This window comes from Anopheles merus, unplaced genomic scaffold (genome assembly GCF_017562075.2).
Source record: "Anopheles merus strain MAF unplaced genomic scaffold, AmerM5.1 LNR4000200, whole genome shotgun sequence".
In the NCBI taxonomy this organism is placed as follows: domain Eukaryota; kingdom Metazoa; phylum Arthropoda; class Insecta; order Diptera; family Culicidae; genus Anopheles; species Anopheles merus.
Genome location: NW_024427780.1, coordinates 17,397 through 35,678, shown reverse-complemented (window position 1 = coordinate 35,678; position 18,282 = coordinate 17,397). Strand labels below are relative to the sequence as shown.

Genomic DNA, 18,282 nt, shown 5'->3' with positions numbered 1-18,282 from the left:
AGGCGAATCATTACCCAAGTGCCACAAATCCACTAAACGACCACTAAACGGCTTCTAAACGACTCAAGTTCTCTACCTAAACGGAATATAGAAAGACTTCGTTTAGCAGACGCCAAACGACTCATGCATTCTAAAAATAGCAAAAAAGCTGGTGGCGCTATCTGTTGGTGGGATACCCCAACCAGTTGAGCTTCATCGCTTGGAGGAGAGCTTTCTCATTTCCTCTGTACTGTTGTATGGTTTTGCATTGAAGTTATGCATCGCTAGAGCTAGAACGGCGATACGATTGTTTAAATACTAAACTCCAACGGAAACCACCAGCACTGAAGCAACCCAAGCGCCACAGATTAAGCTTAAACGACTGGAAAATTGAATATCCATAGGAAAAAATGAAAGCTTCACAGCTTCATTGGTTTGATCAATAGATGGCGTATTACAACTAATCATTATATTGCTATCCTGTTCTTGCAATGTGTTTCGACAAGTTTCATCTTATCATAACCTATATAGCCTTATAACTTTCTGAGCAAAAATCTATGTGAATGGTCGTGTGGTCAGATACGTGGGTATCAACACCAACGACCATAACTCAATTCTCACTTGCTTCAGTACTGGTGGTTTCCGTTGGAGTTTAGTAATTAAACAATTGTATCGCCGTTCTAGTTCTAGCGATGCATAACTTCAATGCGAAACCATACAACAGTACAGAGGAAATGAGAAAGCTCTCCTCCAAGCGATGAAACTCAACTGGTTGGGGTATCCCACCAACAGATAGCGCCACCAGCTTTTTTGCTATTTTTAGAATGAATGAGTCGTTTGCCGTCTGCTAAACGAAGTCTTTCTATATTCCGTTTAGGTAGAGAACTTGAGTCGTTTAGAAGCCGTTTAGTGGTCGTTTAGTGGATTTGTGGCACTTGGGAAGGCGCTAGTGTATTTTCATTTGAAATAAGGAGACAACTTTTGAAGCTCATTTTTTTCGAAGTGTCACGTCGGTTTGTCGGTGCTATAGTGGCGAACATTTTCTGCGATGATCCGGTTAGCAAAAACATTTGTTGTGCAGCAATCTAGTGTCTAGTGACATTTTTAACTTCATTTTTGACAAAAGACAATAGTTAAATATATTGTTATTGATTCAAAAAATATTCTACTAGTGATTTATCGATTAGTTTAATATTAATTTCTAGTAAAACTAGTGAATTTTATATCTTTTGTATGAATTTGACATTTCTCGGACCATTATTCGTGTAAATCGTTCAACCGGCTTTCGCCCGGTCTCAAGCTGCCCGGATAATCGCTGTTCTACTGTCGATACTTTTTTCATCGTTTTTTTTGTCACGAAAATGGCTGAAATGCATGAAGAACATATGCATCTACCTTTTACAAAACTTGTCTCGTCCGAATTAAGTAATAAACATAGAAAAATAACTTTCTAAGAATATTAGAATTCCACGTTAAATTGAAAAATATTTGATCATTTTATTTCTCCGGTTGCCTTGTGCCCTGCCGTTGTATGGCAACAGCGATATTTGCTCATCGCCAAGATGTGTAGTCTTTATATTCGAAAATGCAGCTTATTTTATTGCAGTTTATTTATCTCGGTCGCGGTTTTGACGCAATCTGTCATTCATCATCAGCACATGTCATTTCATCAATCGTAAGAGACCTCTACCTATTCATTATTCTTGTGTTTACAAATATGAAAGTGTCGTGATTGGTGAATAGAAAATTATTTCAATGTAAATTGCCGGTAGAATTGTAAGTATTTACCTATTTACCTTTTTTTATTTAATTATTCACTTGGATATCGGCAAACAAATTTGAATATCATAATATCAAATTGAATATTAGATTTGTTAGGCTCAATTATTAATCAAATAAATTCTCTTTTACTATGTTGTACATTTCTTACAGTGAAAAAGTGGTGCGTTATTAGTGCTATTCATACGTAAGTGATATTGCAAATCTTTGAATAAAACATTTCCTTGTTAATTTTGTATAGTGGTTCCTGGAAATGCACAAGATAGCTTGGTATTGCACGTAGCGCTTGTTGTGCCGAATCGGCTGTTATTTTTATGCCACTAACACCATCTGGAATCGTGGAATTGTGAGTGAACTATTTTTCGTTTTATTTGCCTACACGGATACCGTCGCCTCCCTAGCGTTGTATTCATCGTGCGCTACACATGGTTTTTCCATCATCCGGCACCACATGCAACAGATTCCCCCAGCATGCAGATGACTGGCACTGTGAGCAAAATGAATCGCTCCCCCTCCCCCCCCCCCCCCCTACTCTCGTGTTCTCAGTCGAAAATAATGAAAGAATTTGTGTTGGGTTATTTTTTACCAATTTCCTTCTTTTATCTAGAAAATATGGCTTAAAATGCCGTGTTGCTTTGTAGCATTTTCTAAACAAACATTAACCTACAGTAACATAAAGAAAGCAAGAATTTACAGCAAAAGTACTTTCAAAATGTTAGCGATTTAATGAAAGGAAAGTGCAAGTTTTTCCCGTTACAGTGTATAGCAAGATACGCTTATCGCTCCAAGAGCCGGCAGTAATAACACCAATACAAACGGGTCGCATTACATCAGCATAGGCGTTCATGCGGTGAAGAGTCATATTCTGCTGCATGTCGCTTTGGCCATTGGCCGACCGATGTTTGAATCGACGAAGTTTTCTTCTCGTCTTGGTTTACTTCCGCATATGCTCATTTAACCCGTCTATCGTCTCCCGTGGACCGCCGACGCAACGTGGTTTATGTTTATTTGAAGAAGCAGTACAGAATTTAGTTTTAGTTCAGCATCCACACAAGGCACATCAGAACGGTGTTAATTCTGTTACACGTCCAGGCCTCGCCATTGTCGTTATTGTAATGTGATTATGAATAGATTTAACCTATAAAAGGAGTTCTATTCTGTGGTAAACCCTAAGTTCGTGTGACTCAATATAGAGACTTAATATAGTAAGTTCTATTCCACATTATTTGCATCCTTCTGGTTATTGGACAGTCTGATTTACGGGATATGACGTGGCCTAATTTGACACACTGTTTTAACGTTTATGGCGCTCTTTACTAAATGGTCGAGGCTTAGTGATGTTTAGAATTGACATTGGTTTTTTTCTGAAGCTGGTACCAATTGTTACTTTAAAATATACTTTTTTTGTGAAACAACAATGATCATATGGTTATTTTCGTTATCGATTGCTACACATGTAATAAAAATGAAGTTAACACATTTCTAGTTCTAATGCTAGGAGATCATCCATTTTCTTTGGCCGTTTCCAGCATTCTAAGGCGAATTGCACGCAAACGGAAACTACACCCGAAAAAGTCCATCCTAAACAATAACTATGAAAACGATGTTCGTATTCGCAATGAGCATCTGCTTGTTGTTTAACTACGCCGTGTCTGCTATCCCAAAGCCGGAGGAAAAACGAGTGCTGGATCATGATCCCCTAAGTCATGCGCAACATTATCAAAACGATGAGCATAACAAACAGTACGATCACGAAGCATTTCTCGGCGAAGATGCTAAAACGTTTGATCAACTCGAAGCGGACGAAAGCAGAAGACGCTTGGGGTAAGTAAACGCGAGCCGACGGACAATGGTAAGCTCGGATAGATGTGAATTAATCGCGTAATCACGTCGCGCCGCGTAGCATGCATTAAAGTGCAGCAATTGTGTCGCTAATTGGTTAAAATGATTTCACTATTTCGCCAGACTCATCGTAGATAAAATAGACAGAGACAATGATGGCTTCGTTAATATGTCTGAGCTGAAAGCGTGGATTCAGTACACGCAGAGGCGCTACATCGACGATGATGTCAACCGTCAGTGGAAGACGCATAATCCGAACAACACGGAGAAGGTGCACTGGGACACATACCGCAAGAATGTGTATGGATTTCTGGACGAGCTTGCGGCGCAGGAACCGGACCATCCGAGCGATGAACATTTTTCCTATCGCACTATGATGAAGCGCGACCGACGCCGCTGGAGCATTGCGGATCGTGACGGAGATGATGAACTCACGAGGGAAGAGTTTACCGATTTTCTACATCCCGAGGAAAGCAGTCACATGCGCGACGTTGTAGTAACGGAGACCATCGAGGACATTGATAAGGATAGTGACGGAAAGGTGTCAGTCGAAGAGTACATTGGTGATATGTATCGGCAAGGTGAACAGAATGAAGAAGAACCGGATTGGGTGAAACACGAACGCGAAACCTTTACCAACTTCCGGTACGTATGGTTACAGAAATAAAGGTACGAAACCATCTTACCCTGTTGTTATTGCATTGCAGTGACAAAAATAAGGATGGCTTCATGGACAACCAGGAGGTGAAAGATTGGATCACTCCGGCGGACTTTGACCATGCGGAAGCCGAAGCCCGTCATTTGATCTACGAGGCAGACTCTGACGCAGATGAAAAGCTAACAAAGGACGAAATTATAGAAAAGTACGATCTGTTTGTCGGTTCACAGGCGACTGATTTTGGCGAGGCTTTAACGCGGCACGACGAATTTTAGGCAAAACAAAAAAAGAAATTATGATTCAAGTGTTCCATTCATTCGTGACGAGATGGAATATTTTCGTATACGAATACATATTTCTTTGAATTGATATTTAACAGCGCCATGTCTTAGTGCGATTACGGAAGGCATTCGATTGCGACTGACAAATTTAACATACTCTTTTGTTTGCCATTCAAAAATAGCAAAAGCACTGCTGGTAAAGAAATGTAGTGAATAGGTTTAATAATTATTTCTTCGAAGAATGAGATCTGATCATCGATATGAATATATCGTTCTATGGTGTTCTAACATTTAGTTTAACTATTAATATCTTCTTTACATAGGTTTAACAAATCGTACCATTTATGTTCGCCTTACCTAAAAGCCTTGGGCAAGCTACTAAGATCAACTAAATGTGAAATATATTCAATTTGTAAACAAAATCTAAAAAAATCATGTTTATAATTGAATAAACAACATTGGACCGAATTAAGCGTTTATATCAAATTATTGCCATTAGCTGATCGCTCCTTTGCTGGCTACAATTTGACAAGTGGGTCGAACGACCATCAATCAACAATCACTTGTGTATATTTCAAACCAGAAAGTTGATACCTATAATGTTGTGACTTATAATGTGTTCTTTCCGTGGTTCTTATTGTTCGCATTAAATGAACCGCCATTTCACCATTAGTATGCTGTAAAGAATCGCATACGATTGGAGTCAATATAAGCGAGTTTCTTCATAGATGACAATTTTATTGTTACTTTTAGATTGCAGTTATTATTGAAATCGTATTTACATTGGCTTTCATTACTACATAAGTGTGCGAATTATTGTTAGGTGTAGTTCTCAGGTCAAACTTGTTTTTACATCCGAGTGCAATGTTCTTCTTATAATATTCGATTTGTTAAAAAAAACCTTTTACACATCACCTATACTTGGAACATGTCATTGCTACTGTGCCTTCCTTTTCATCGTATAGTAACACATACTGGCGCGACTATCCGCATAGCATGTTTACATGTTCTGTGTAAATCGTAATGTATTTACGGGCTGCTACAGCAACTGCAAGTCTCCGAGTTTGTGTTTATTTAGTATTTTATATTAGTCTGCCTAAAATAGTTCTTAGAGTAGCTCTTCGCTTAGTTGTGATTTGAATTACGTGTAAAGCAAGCAAACTGTACATAGTCTGGTCATTTTATTTTCTAATCGTTTGCCTTTGCCAAAGCAAATAGTAAACTGACGTTGCTTAAAACAAATACTTGGCGCCGTACTTCTGCTACTACGAGCATAGCATGAAGTACTTTTATTACACCCCTGTACCTAGACAATAATTTAACAGTTTTTACATTACTGTACATGGAACAAAAACCTGAATCTGGGATATGTTTAAAAAGAAGATATAGCAGAACAAAATGTGCAAATGATGGTATTACGATCGAACAATTAAAGCAGTTAAAGAAAAGAAGAAAACAATCAACATTGAAGACCAGTTGTGTCGTTAGAGTAGGTCGCGAGATCTATTAGATAGACGCGTCGGTTTCTATAAGGTCGGGCGTGTTCGATTCCCGTCCGGACATTATTCCCATAGGCAGAACCAACTATCCAGTTACACGGTACTTTTTAAAGGAAAAGTTTATACACTTCTGTATTTGAACGTTACGGAGCGGTGAAGAGGTCTATTGAGGAGTCTGGCGAAATGAAACTGGCGTTGGCTCTTGTAAAACCGGACGCAGCTTGGTTCTCATTCATGCACTACCTTCCGGATACATGGACTCACTGACGATTCCGTTATGGTGTATAATTATGTCAAGTAAGTCTACATTAATCTGGCATCTCTGCGTAGATCATTTGCGCCAAAAAGGAGATACACGTATCTGGAATGTTAACGTGCGTGAAATTGTGGAAAAGAACACGTTGTTCTTTGAACTATTTATTCAACAATTTTTTACTGCGAAAAGCTAAATATGAATTTTTTGAAAACAGTGTAAAGTATTGGACATAGTTATCACTATGCAATGAACTTTTTGTCGACAGTTTTACAAAAATAATGATAAACTAAGGAATGTAATGGGACTCAAAATAATGGGCCATTGGAAAGTTTTCAACGGTACAAAAAATTTAAAAAATAATCAGCACGTACTTTATAATGCAGGACAGTCTTTGGAAGACCGAGATTATAATAGTTATTGGTGATAGTGAGGGCGAAAGTCTTTTCGAATAATTATTTCCTTGCGTATGGACATGTGAAGTCCGTTGATAAACCTTTGATATTTATTATATGCCACCGGATTTGTATTATCTGCGGTACCGTACTTTCCTATTATTTCGCCGTTACGCTGTCATTCGCCAGTGTATTGTGATAAGGCGTTCGCTATCATATTATATAGATAATAAATTGGAGCAAGGAAAGAAGATTGCATTCCTTTTCTCTATAATAAAAAGCATAGGAACGAAATTGAGCCTATGTTCAACCAAGAGAAACTCTTATTTAGTTGCTGTATTCCCTGCTATGAAAACTGTTGGCTCATCTAATTTGACTAGAATTTTCAGTACATAGAGTGCATAGAGTCGCCCTTCAATAATTAATTAGTTTGCAACGTAAAAATGCACCAAACTTAACTTTTCCGTTACCGCATTACTGTCGAAACAAAACATTATATTGTGCATCATCAGCACATTTTGGTAATGCCCGAAATCAAACGTCATTGATTGTTGGACATTTCGAACGTTTCTGAATCGGGACTTCCATAGCCACTGGAACCATCGTCTCGATGTGGACCCGGGTTACTTGGATGATGATGATGATGCTGTTGTTGTTGTTGTTGCTGCTGCTGTTGCTGTGGGTGTTGCGGCTGTTGTGTGGAATGTTGCTGCTGAAGATTGGTACTTCCGGGCTGGATTTGATGCATTGAGGACGAAGTAGCTGGTAAGCAGGATGGATGTGATTCGCACGTTGTTGGTGCTATCGACGTTGCCGATGATGTAGTCGCTACCGCAACTGTTGCAGAGGGTTGTTGTTGAGATGGTGATTGTTGGTGCTGCTGTTGTTGTTGGACCAATCCGGCCTTTTCTGTTACGTATGGAGATCGATTAATATTGGTTGGTGGCAAACGTCCGGCACTCGCGAGATGGTTTTCTCCAGTGGGCTAAAGATTTGCATGGATTTCGATTCATTTTAAACAACAGGCAGAGCGCAAAGAAAGGAAAAGAACAAAACATGGACATATTTAATTACGCGAAACATCGTTTAACATTTTTACATTATTTATGATTTTATATAGGGAATGCATGGATTGCACAAGAAATGGTTATAATAAAGGGAGAAAGAGAGAGAGAGAGAGAGAGAGAGAGAGAGAGAGAGAGAGAGAGAGAGAGAGAGAGAGAGAGAGAGAGAGAGAGAGAGAGAGAGAGAGAGGGGGGGGGGGGGGAGGAGACTGCGGGACAATGCTATATATTACGAAGCAGTGCGAAAAGGGGGAGATGAATATTAAAGAATGGAAACGAACGAAAATGAGTAAATGTGGGACTCGTTTTAATTGTGATTGTAAAATGTAAGGAGAGAATGTAGAAAGATGTCAGAATATTTAAAAAAGAACACTAATAAAAAAATAGAAATCCTGTTTTAAACTAACTACCCAAATACGTGCATAACCTGCTAAAAATGCATTACTAGTTTTTCTTTTCTTTTTGGAATTGGGTCAAGGTAAAAGACGTACTCGACATTAATCAATACTTCACAGCTTACACTATTTTCCTCCAAACATTCAATTATTTTCGTAACACGAATCCTTTTTTTGCGCTTCTGCACGTAAATATGAAGAAAGAGTACTAATTATTTAGCGAAATGGTTTTCCAGTGTTTTATTTGTCGTACGTTGCCGTGTACAGGTCCTTTCTTGTAGCTAAAAACACACCGAGTTCCATTGCACTCCATTCCACTTTATCGCTAGATCTGTTCTCTGTGTATTCTAATTATAAATTTTTAATTATCTGCAAAAGATTAAAGATGCACGAGAAAAGTTATTATCCTGTTTATAATTAATTTTCTTTTGTGCTCTCAAAATGAAGGCGTATGCGCGCTAATTTGCGTTGAGCTTTTTAGCTTATGTTCACAATAAATGAGTATCCGTTTTGTTGACCACTGCCATTTTATTCTTTTGCTAGTTGCTATTTTACCCCGTTTTACTTTACGCCACGCGTATCATTGTGCATTTATTATTCTAAATTAGCTCTCTCGTACACATCTGTAATAATTCGTAAAATAATTTGTAGCCATGACTTAAAAAGAAATCGGTCACTTGAGCTTAATTGGTCGGCTTTATTTTTTTCATGAGGACATTTTTTTCTCGGTTGAAATAATTAGTTTAAAGTACTGCTACACAAGCTACTAAATTACCAGTTGTTGGAAAAAAATACCTTTCAGACCGGCTTATGGACCGAGCAGCAACAAAGCGCTATGGAGACCGAACTCTACCACAAATATGTAAAGTAAATTCATATATTATAACATTTATGTTTACCATATCCTTTAACGAGTACATTCACTCGCTGAATTTGTTATTATTTAAGAGCGCCGGTTCCTGCAAAACTGATTTATTCGTTTTAATTAATGATAAAAGTGCAACAAAAACAGTCACAGCGTTGACAAGCGTTGCATGCCATTTTGGCAAACGTTTTGGTTGGTCGTCTGTGGATTTGTTTCGTAAAAATAAAAGAATGGTACTGCTTTTTTGCTCTCAGTCAATCTCAGAAATGGCTTCGACTTCATTGGCACAAAAAAAGAGCTGGTTATTTAGGAGTATATAGGAATGGGAGACAAAGGATCTGTGATAGGACTGCATATGGTGCGGTCCTGCTCTGTTACAAAATTTTAATTAAATTAATTAAACATATTTGTTGATTTCTCTTGCCCCATTCGTCCTTAATTTACACATTTTCAAATGCCTCCAACCACGACCATTGTGTGATTTTATCCGTCCATTAGTGTGTGTGTATTCCATTTACGACAGTCTTTGTGGATGGTGTACGTCATGAATTTATACATACATTATTGAAAAACTGTTTGAAAGGGTTTCGCTTGAACAAAATGTAGAATGTTATATTTTGTCATTTGTTCTTATTTTGCATTAGTGTATATTTGCCTGATTTGATCAATATCCAGTTTTTTAATTTTAGGTAAATAAGATCTAAAAGAACACGCTAATGCAAAATGCATACAATGTTGATCTGTGCATTTAAGTCATGCATATCTGCTATCAAACTCACTAAAGCACATGTGCCATAATTTGTTACTGGATAACTAATCAAAAGTCGTGTTGTTTGCATATGCCTAATTATAAAGTAAAAACGAACTTCAAACAGACACGTAATGCTAGTTTGATGTTTGACCTCATCGTACAGTGAATGTCTTGTTTATGAAAGTGCGGTTTAGCACATCACCGAAAACCAAGTCATAAACTACTTCAGGTTTAAATTGCTTGAGATTCGCCACAGAATTTACGAAGCGGCAAAGACGAGCAAACTAAAAAAGCAAACAAACCAAACAACATGACCCAAGGGCATGTATGGTTGTTCTGCGTCATATTTTGCAGTGCTCGTGACACTGCTTTGTGTTGAAAGCCATAACACGATCTCAATCATAGATAACAATGCAGTTACACATTTTAAAATAGTTCATACTTTGAAGCTTCTACACTTTTTGCCTTGTCTATTCTCTTTCGGCGCTAAGGATATTCTTCAGCCATAAGCGACGTATCGTTTTCGCGTGCCGGCATCAATACAATGGTTGAGCTGATGATTCAACCGCTCCGTACGCAAAAGTGTAAGTCGGATGGTGTTAGCAAGTATGATGGTGGTGCCACATGACAGTTTTCACAAATGACCCATCTCTCTAAGTTTACTGAGAAACGGTCCAAATAAAATCTAATTATAGTAAATTGTATAATTTTCATCTACATATGTCAATAGAGTTCTTGTCGTTTACCCAATAGAGAGAATGTGTGTGTGTTTGGTGGTTGTTTTACAACGAGTTCACAAATACGTTGCGTTGCTTATGGCGAAATAGAGCCGTATCAAGCGTATATCTGCTATCCATAACATGCTAGCTATGTTACATACGAGCTCTGGTAGATCACATGTAACCTATGGCTTGTCTTATCGGTAAGCACGAAAGCAAATTGTATTAGCTGCTGGGTGCTTCTTCTTCTTCTTTGCCACAACAACCGCTGTCGGTCAAGGCCTGCCAGTACCCACTAATGAAGTGAGCTTGGCTTTCAGTGACTTATTGTTACCATAGCAGGATAGTCAGTCCTACGTATGGGGGCACGGTCTATTCGGGACTTGAACCCATGACGGGCATGTTGTTACGTCGTACGAGTTGACGACTGTACCACCAGACCGGCAGCTGGTGGGTGCATCAATACGATTATCAACCACTGTGGTATCTAGGCAAAACGTTAGTAAGCCATATTGTACTGAATTTATAATTTTAGTCTTAAGGTTAGAAACTCTAGATCACTTTGCTGCTTTGGCTACGTTTACTTTATGTGGCGGTCCGTGGTACAGTCGTCAACTCGTACGACTCAGTAACATGCCCGTCATGGGTTCAAGCCTATAATAAATCGTTCCCCCGTAGCAAGGATTGACTATCCGGCTGTGTGGTAATGAACTAAGTCTCGACTTTATGTGGCCTTGTTTGTTGGTACCCACAGTTGTTTTTTGGTTTTTGAAATCATCCTGTTAGTACAACAATCATATTAATGATTGAAGGTGTACAACAAAAATGAATTTCATAATGAAATGAAATGAAATTAGGGTTTGTATTTGTTTTGAGAATGAAAACTACAAGCTTAGACACACTCCAGCTTTGACATATGTGTTATTTTACTAGTAAAATATTTCAAAGTCGTTCGATGAAGTATTGTTGAACAAGTTGTTCAAGCAATATGTATATAGCACTCTTTAAATTGACAACAGCGATGAACTATAAATTTTGCAAAATAAATCTAATGGGCTAATTTTCTTGTAAAATTATTGTTTGTATGTTATTTTCAAATTTTTTCATTTTGTGATGATATAAATAGCGTCTATTTATTTAATTGTTTTTGCATGTCAAATAATCTTCTAAAGTCATAGCGATTGAAATGTTTGTCCCGGTAGTCATGATAACATGGGGGACAATTAGTTTCAGTTTAACTATTTGATACAATTTAAATGTATGTAACTGAATGTCCGAAATCATTAATTTATAACATTTTTCTTTTTCTTCTCCTTCTTATTCTTCTTTTTCTTCCTCTCCTTGTTCATGTTCTTGTTCTTCTTTTTCTTCTATTTTGTAATCAACATATGGAGTCTTGTAAACTAAATATAAATTTATTACTTTTCTCAACTAAAAGAAGAATGCTATTGCATATGTTTCATATGTTATTGCAGAAAATAATGTAAATAGTTTAGGAATTGAATACTACTTCGTTTTGTATCTATGGAATTAGCATAGTTACGTTCTTGTGTAATTTGCATGCTAAATGTTATCCAACAACAATATTTTGTATTCTTTTCACTCAATATCATTTTTAATTTTAATTTTAATTTATAATTTTGATTAGCTTCATAACAATCAATTAGAAAATATTAAATCATTTCTTTTTTTGGAAATATCCGATTTTATTCAAATAATACTAATTTATAATACCAATTTTAATACCAATCATACAAATACAGTACAGAACGTGGAATACCGGGCAGCTCGGGATCGGACGGTTTCCGGTTAATCTATATTCACGGATAATAGTTCAATGAATGTCAAATTCATATAAAAGTTATAAAATTCACTGGTATTACCAACAATTTATTATGATTCATTCGATTAATCAATATTACAATATAATTTTCATCGTCAACTAACTGGTTTAAGTAGGTTTAACAACTATTCATGAACAAAAATGAAGTTCGAAAATAGCACAAGACACTAGGTAGCTGCACAAAAATAATGTGTACGAACTTGACTATCGTTTTAAATGTTCGCCACGATTGCAAAGCTGTCAGATTTATGCGCACGGTTAAGCCGCCTGCCGGTTAAGCCGTCCCGGATAATCGACGTTCTACTGTAATACCAAATTACAAATATTGTACCCAATTGACATTTTTGAGCACGAATAATCGGGAATTCGAGCAAATTCCATTAAACTGGAGCCTTAAACTGCACCAGCTTAAGGGAATTTAGAAAAAGGCCTTTAAAATCAACTGTGATGCGGCTTTTTCGTTGTTTTCTTCTAGATTCGCTCTAGATTCGGAAATGATGTTTCAAATCGTTATAGTTGGTCATGTAGCCATTTTATACTTAAATAATAACGGTTTTTTTTATAGAATAACGTCACACAAAATTAACTTTTGTTTTTCATCAACAATCAAAGCTACGAATGTAAAATGAGCTCGACGGCATCGTCCATCGATAGAAGAAAGATAATTTACAAACTCACCAAATCTTAGCGCTTTCAAAACACTTGATCACACACATATCCACAATTTCAGGCGTATCGAGTACTAATCGAGCAGGTATCGAAAAACAATTTCGAGCAAATGTAACTTGGGTATACATACGAAGGTACGTCAAACTGGTGTCTCACTGAGGACCTCTGTATGCGGCCCTCGACGCTACGAAGTTATGATTAATCTAGTCTATGTGGCCCTATCCGTTTGAAGTTCGTAGGCTGAAATTTCAGCCTGTCAGCTGTTTGCATTGTATAGCAGTTTTCGAGCAGCTATCTTTGTGAGCATAATATACAGGTGGGCTTATCCCAAGGTGTATGAATTTCGATGGCTGATTTTTATCGCTTCTGCCTCTGAATGAAGATTTTAAGAGTGTTTTGTGTATTCGTCAAGCCTCCAGAAAGCTCGATGGAGCAAAAGTTTTTACTCGTTCTGTCAAAAAGTGATGTTCAAAATTGGTTATTAAAAAATGCTATGAGACCACCTGGACTACATACTCTTTGATTCCAGATTCCACCACCTGATCTCTTTAATGCACCTTGGGATAAATGTAAACAACACCGTGTTTTCGACCAGGTACTCGAATCTAATTCTAGCTTTGTGGCTAGAATAATCTAGACCAAGGTAGATTTAAAAATATCAGGTGGTGGACTCTAGTGCATTTTGACAATTTGTCACTTGACGTAAGATCCCCAGGATTCAAACTTTGTTTACACTTATTAAATTTGTTCATATAATTGATCCATCCCATTTTTTTCGATTGAACATTCTTCAAAAATATATTTTGGACTTCGCGAGTTCTTATTTCACATTAAACATGGATTAAAGTGTGTTATTTTGTGTTATTCCGTGAATTTATTCTATAATTCATTGTGTTTTCGACATTTTTGATGATAAAAATTAAGTAAGGATTATTTTTTTCAATTTTCACATTAATTCCTCATTATCTACGATCCGCATGGACAATTTACGTGAGATTAGAACTCTTACTCACATGATTTTAAATTTCGTGCATAAACAAATCATCAAACCAATGGTTAACGGTTCTAAAATGACGTAAAGTCCCTTAACTATGGCGACCCCCCAAAGGCCCTAATCCATCGCCTAATATTTTTAATCCACCTTGATCTAGACTGAAAATTGCTGGCTAGTTTTTTGTGTGGTTTTGTATGGAGTGTTTACATGATTTCAGCCTCCAACTGTCAAACTCCATACAAAAACTAACTAGAATCGTGAAGGCCCCCTATATTTGAAATTGGAATACCTTTGTTATTGACACTCAAAATGGACGTTGGAATATTTTCTGCCCACGAAAGGATTTTCTAGTTAACATGTGGCCCATGAGCATGAGACCATGAATAAATGAGTTTGATACATCTGATTTAAAGGGTCGGTTTGTGGGTTCATTCAGAAATCATAGCGTTGCGTTGTTGTTTTTTGTTATACGAATACTAACGATATTATTACGTTAAGTTATTTGCGTTCTATTCTATTCTCGGTCGTTGGTTTCTAATATTTTGAAATATTTGAAGGTATTTTGGAATTATACAATCATAGTTTTTTTTTGTTACACAATTTGAGTTGATACACTAGCATTTTAAAACAAATGGTACGTAGATTTTAAAGTTGCAGTAATTGGCCAAAGATGGAGCAGAATCAAAATTTGCGTCCCTATGCCATACTCGTTACACATAGGCTGAAAGACGCAACTGCAGTAGGCCGTAAAGAATCCAGTTTATTTTGAAACCACGTGTTGATGGAATATTAACGGGGTAACGTTCAATCACGTTTTATAGACGTTTTGGGTGTTGCTGTTACAATCTTTTGAAAGCAGGCTCAATAAACGTGCTTCTAGATGTCAGTTATATTTTCTTGATGACACAAATCGGGTAACCAACAATACCTTCGGTTGTTTGTAATGCTCCATTTATTGTCACAGGCGTGATATTAAACTCGTAACCCGTAAGCTTTACGGTGTCTTGCCGATGCCGTGCGTAAATTATTTCCAACCATTACACAATCACCCTAAAAAGCTACTATTCGTTTGTCATATTTGGGTTCCCTTGCACACCGTCATTGTAATATTGGGCTTCGTGTATCACCAGTACTGATCGGGAAGCGATTAACGATAAACTAAATCTAAATAATAACCTGTTTATAACAGTAATGCCGGTAATGTTTAAAACTCTTATGATCATAATGCCTAAAGGTAGTCATCTCGCTGGTTACCGGCTCAGCGAATATGAGGCTATTAAATCAAGAAATTCAGTTACTGTCCATTTTATAGCTACACTTATACCACCGTATGATAATATAAAGTAAAAAAAGGAAATAACACTGAAAACAAAAAAATGAATATGGTATGTCGGATTAAAAAAAATCGGTAGAGGTAACAAACGCAATGTGAAAATATAACATGGAAAATGTATGCCGTGATGTATGCGGGAGCATTCAAGCCGGGGAGGGATTCATCTAAGGGTATTTTGATTTTACCTGTAAATTACTAACTTGCCTCCGAATATGCGCCAAGCTAGACGGATTACAGGCCATACTAGCAAACACCAATCGCTCTTCGTAGTCATATTCGCATAGAATTTTATTATCACATAAATAGAAACGATCGCCAACACAGAATCTGGTATGAATGAAAAGAAGAAAAGGTTAATATATAAATAGGGTAAATTGCTTGTTAGTATCGATGTTGCAAAAATGATACCTCTCTTCCGTACCTATGATTGCACTGTTGGCATGCGAAGCATTCTAGATGATAGACATTGTTTTTGGCACGCATTACCATTTCGAATGCCGGTATCACCTTGTTGCAAGCGGCACAATATCCAGTCGTGCCGAATAGTCTAAGGTAGTCTCGCTTACATAGGATAAGATTCGCTTTAGTATACAATGTTGAGCCGACCTCTCCCAGGCGGCAATCACAGCAACCACACTTGAGGCAATCTTCGTGCCAGAAGATATCTAGTGCTTTCAATAGAAAGCGCTCGGTTATACGCTTCCCGCACCCGGCACAGTCCTTGGCTAAGCCGGTCGCGGCAACCAGGTTTGCAGTGGCTGAGATCGACGATTGGATCGTAGTGGCGGGTGTATTAGGTGTAACTGTCGTGTGTCCCATTGTTGTTGCTGACACGCTGCCGGAATGGTGAGTTCGAATCGGCTGTACATTGATTGTGTGGTCGTTGATTGATTCCACTACAAGAGAATAAGTGGAGTTTTATAAATATAAAACTTTTAATCAAGCAGTACGAGAGTCATTAATTAAGTGATTGTTATTAATGTATTTTTTGATAATTTATGTACTGAAATTGAATATTATATTCGCTAATTATAGTATAATGGCAATTTCCACAATCACTCTGTTTAAAAAAATATAAACGGCTCCATTTTATTTTATTTGTAAACGGAACAATCACTTATGAAAAATGAAACAATGGTTTTATACGGCATTTGTTAAACTCTAACAACTTATATTTCTACTTATTTATGTGCATTTGTTCAATACTCGAAACGTTCGAAGACTATCGAAAACGTTCTGTTTAAGCACACACAAACCATTTCGTTTAAACGCGAATTACCTAAACTGAATATCTTGAATCCCCGGTTGACTAAAATGCTTACAAGCGAATAATTGCAACCAACCAGTTTCCAATCTTCTGGACGTTACGTACGTATCCGGTTCCGGCTGTTGTTGCAGGATATGGAGGTTAAGTGCGTGTGTCACATCTCTTCCATCCTTCTTCTTTTAGCAAATACAATCAGCATTTCACTTTGAGACGACCATCACAGCACAATTGCGACATCCTTTCCGTTCATCCGGTTCAGTATCGGACCGAAAATCAATTTCTACTATCCTGAATTCGATTCGGCCACGGTGCACCCTTCCCTTCCAAGTGGTGTCTCTGTGCACAAATTCATAAATGTAGATAAACTTTTTCAATCAGCAGAAATATGATTGCAATTTTTATTACGACCTGATCCGTTTTCTGGTCTTTCTTTGTAACGTGTGTTTGGGTTTTATTCCGTGTTACTTGTTTATACTGATCCGAGTGTGTTTAAGGATGAGATGATTGTAAATTGCCGGCAAAACAGGAATTTTGAATCAAAGGAAATGGTCAATCATATATAGATTTCACATAATAGAAAGATTTCAGATCGCTTGAGAAATAGTTTGCCTGAATTGTATTATATGATTGATTGATTGTATTTTAAAAATTACAGCTATTTTGAAACAAGAAAAATGTTTCCGGTTTTAGATTATGGAAAAAAAATTAAAGACAATTTTTTTGTTTATTTATGTTTCGACACAATGCTTATTTTTCTTTTTCTTTGGTACAACAACTGTTAACGGCCAAGGCCTGCTTGGGGTCTGTAACCACCACTATTGGGGTTGGCTTTCAGAGACTTATTGATTACCATTAGCAAGATAGTCAGTCCTGTGCATGAGGGCACGGTCTTTTCGGGGCTTGAAGCTATCACGGGCATGTTGTTAAGTCGTGCGAGTTGACGACTGTACCACAAGACCGGCTCGAACTATACAATGCGTATAGTTTACAAATGTGTTAAAAATATAAGAAAAAATAAAAGTAGTGTTTCATGGCAATGTGAATTTCAGCTTCCAAAGATTTTTTTATCCTTTCTGTATAAAATTAAGAGATATAGTTTTCCTGTGTTGTTGTATTGAAAAACCATCAAAAAAGTAATTGTTATTGGCTCCCTGTCCAAAGTCTATCGAAATGAAACAAAATGCCTTCTGTCATAATCTCATGCCAGTAGAAACGTGGTGATTGAACGAAAAGGAATGAATAACATTTATTAATAATCCAATCATATCTTGTGTAAAACGCAAAACCAGCTCAATGCTGCATTCGGCATCGGTTTGATAAGAGAAAATCGGTCATAGCATAACATTAATGCTACAAGCTAAACAGAGTTATCAACTCACATGTGTGCTTCTCATGTTCATATGTTCGAGCATTTGTATTGTATGCGATGTGAAGGAAAATTTCAGATGAGATGGATTGTTAATTGGAAAAAATAAAATAATACTGGTAGATAAAGAGTTGAAGATAAAAGATTACCATATCGACATGGACATTTGATTTATTTCGATAAAAAGCACATTTGTGAAATAATTTATTAATAATAATCAAACCATCTGCACAGAATATTTTAACTTCGCAAATAAAATGGAAGAAACAGAAGTATTTTTCTAGGGTACCAGTATTTTTGTTCATTTTTAAGTTCAGTTGGAATACAGAT

At 37.1% G+C, this 18,282-nt stretch overlaps 2 protein-coding genes and 1 long non-coding RNA gene across 7 annotated transcripts; 2 read left to right on the top strand and 1 right to left on the bottom strand.

Moving 5' to 3' along the window:
• The first annotated feature begins 1,649 nt into the window (after positions 1-1,649).
• Positions 1,650-5,015, top strand: LOC121601838 (calumenin-like). 4 transcript variants are annotated; one of them, XM_041930640.1, is made up of 6 exons: positions 1,663-1,755; positions 1,912-1,921; positions 2,000-2,104; positions 3,288-3,582; positions 3,724-4,245; positions 4,308-5,015. In XM_041930640.1, the coding sequence occupies exons 4-6, from the start codon at positions 3,353-3,355 to the stop codon at positions 4,531-4,533; spliced, it is 978 nt and encodes a 325-aa protein (XP_041786574.1). In that variant the 5' UTR covers positions 1,663-1,755; positions 1,912-1,921; positions 2,000-2,104; positions 3,288-3,352; the 3' UTR covers positions 4,534-5,015. The 4 variants fall into 4 exon arrangements, with proteins under 4 accessions (XP_041786571.1, XP_041786574.1, XP_041786575.1 ...); XM_041930637.1 differs by lacking the exon at positions 2,000-2,104 and having other exon boundaries at positions 1,650-1,755; positions 1,912-1,945; XM_041930641.1 differs by lacking the exons at positions 1,912-1,921; positions 2,000-2,104 and having other exon boundaries at positions 1,701-1,755.
• A 1,628-nt stretch (positions 5,016-6,643) lies between these two features.
• Positions 6,644-16,210, bottom strand: LOC121601837 (LIM domain transcription factor LMO4-A-like). Of its 2 annotated transcripts, none has more exons than XM_041930635.1 (3): positions 15,741-16,210; positions 15,505-15,646; positions 6,644-7,671 (listed from the first exon to the last, which is right to left on the bottom strand). In XM_041930635.1, exons 1-3 carry the CDS (start codon positions 16,136-16,138, stop codon positions 7,228-7,230), a joined length of 984 nt encoding a protein of 327 aa, XP_041786569.1. In that variant the 5' UTR covers positions 16,139-16,210; the 3' UTR covers positions 6,644-7,227. The 2 variants fall into 2 exon arrangements, with proteins under 2 accessions (XP_041786569.1, XP_041786570.1); XM_041930636.1 differs by having other exon boundaries at positions 15,520-15,646.
• On the top strand, positions 16,085-16,998 carry LOC121601839. The gene is made up of 3 exons (XR_006006206.1): positions 16,085-16,165; positions 16,541-16,687; positions 16,770-16,998. It is a non-coding gene; the product is annotated as an uncharacterized LOC121601839 (long non-coding RNA).
• The last annotated feature ends 1,284 nt before the right edge of the window (positions 16,999-18,282 follow it).